The 620-nt window shown below is 46.1% G+C and overlaps 1 protein-coding gene across 1 annotated transcript in view; it reads right to left on the minus strand.

Annotated features, from left to right (window-relative positions):
• Window positions 1-72: 72 nt before the first annotated feature.
• Window positions 73-620, minus strand: part of LOC116685781 (cGMP-dependent protein kinase 1) — a gene marked incomplete at its 5' end in the record, with an annotated part of 77956 nt that continues 77408 nt past the window's right edge. The window contains 1 exon segment of the mRNA XM_032510718.1: window positions 73-452. Coding sequence (XP_032366609.1) covers window positions 354-452 — 99 coding nt within the window.

A 620-nucleotide genomic window follows, 5' to 3' on the forward strand; every position in this document is an offset into this window, starting at 1 on the left:
CAAAATGACTAAATCTGCACCTGGCTGATTCATTCAGAGAATAAATCAGTTGCTGCTTCGGACGTCACGTGTCACGTGATTTCTTCCCGTACCAAAGCAACCTTCGGAGCAGGGGTTCAAATTGAATTGTAGTTAATGTTTTGAAGCACGTATCGAAGCTTCAGTGTCAGACCGCCATCACTAGCGGACACCTTTTGTTAGTAAATCTTTGATAATACCCTCTTTTGCCTACTGCCTATCTGCATTTTGGTCCTCCGTTCCATGAAGCCCAACAGTCCCATACAGACACTAAACCACTGACCAGGGGCCTGTATTTGACGCGTTGGGAGTGAGACGGGGTTGTTCAGACGATCCTAAAACTCCAGGTCCCAGCCCGACTCTTCATCAGGAGGAGGGTCGTCTGCGTCCTCTGGGAAATAGTCAAAGTTGCTGTTGTCCAATGGCCCGGCCAACTGGGGGAACAAACAGGAAGTCAACGCCCGAGGGGGAAAGTAACGACTCAAACTCACTCACATTACTGCAATTGCGTAGTTTTTTTGTAGCCAACTTTTACCTTTTTAAAAGTGTCTATGTTAATGTTAACTAGCATGTTAGTTAGCAGTAATTAGCCTGTGTCTATG

Source organism: Etheostoma spectabile, chromosome 3 (assembly GCF_008692095.1).
Source record: "Etheostoma spectabile isolate EspeVRDwgs_2016 chromosome 3, UIUC_Espe_1.0, whole genome shotgun sequence".
NCBI lineage: Eukaryota > Metazoa > Chordata > Actinopteri > Perciformes > Percidae > Etheostoma > Etheostoma spectabile.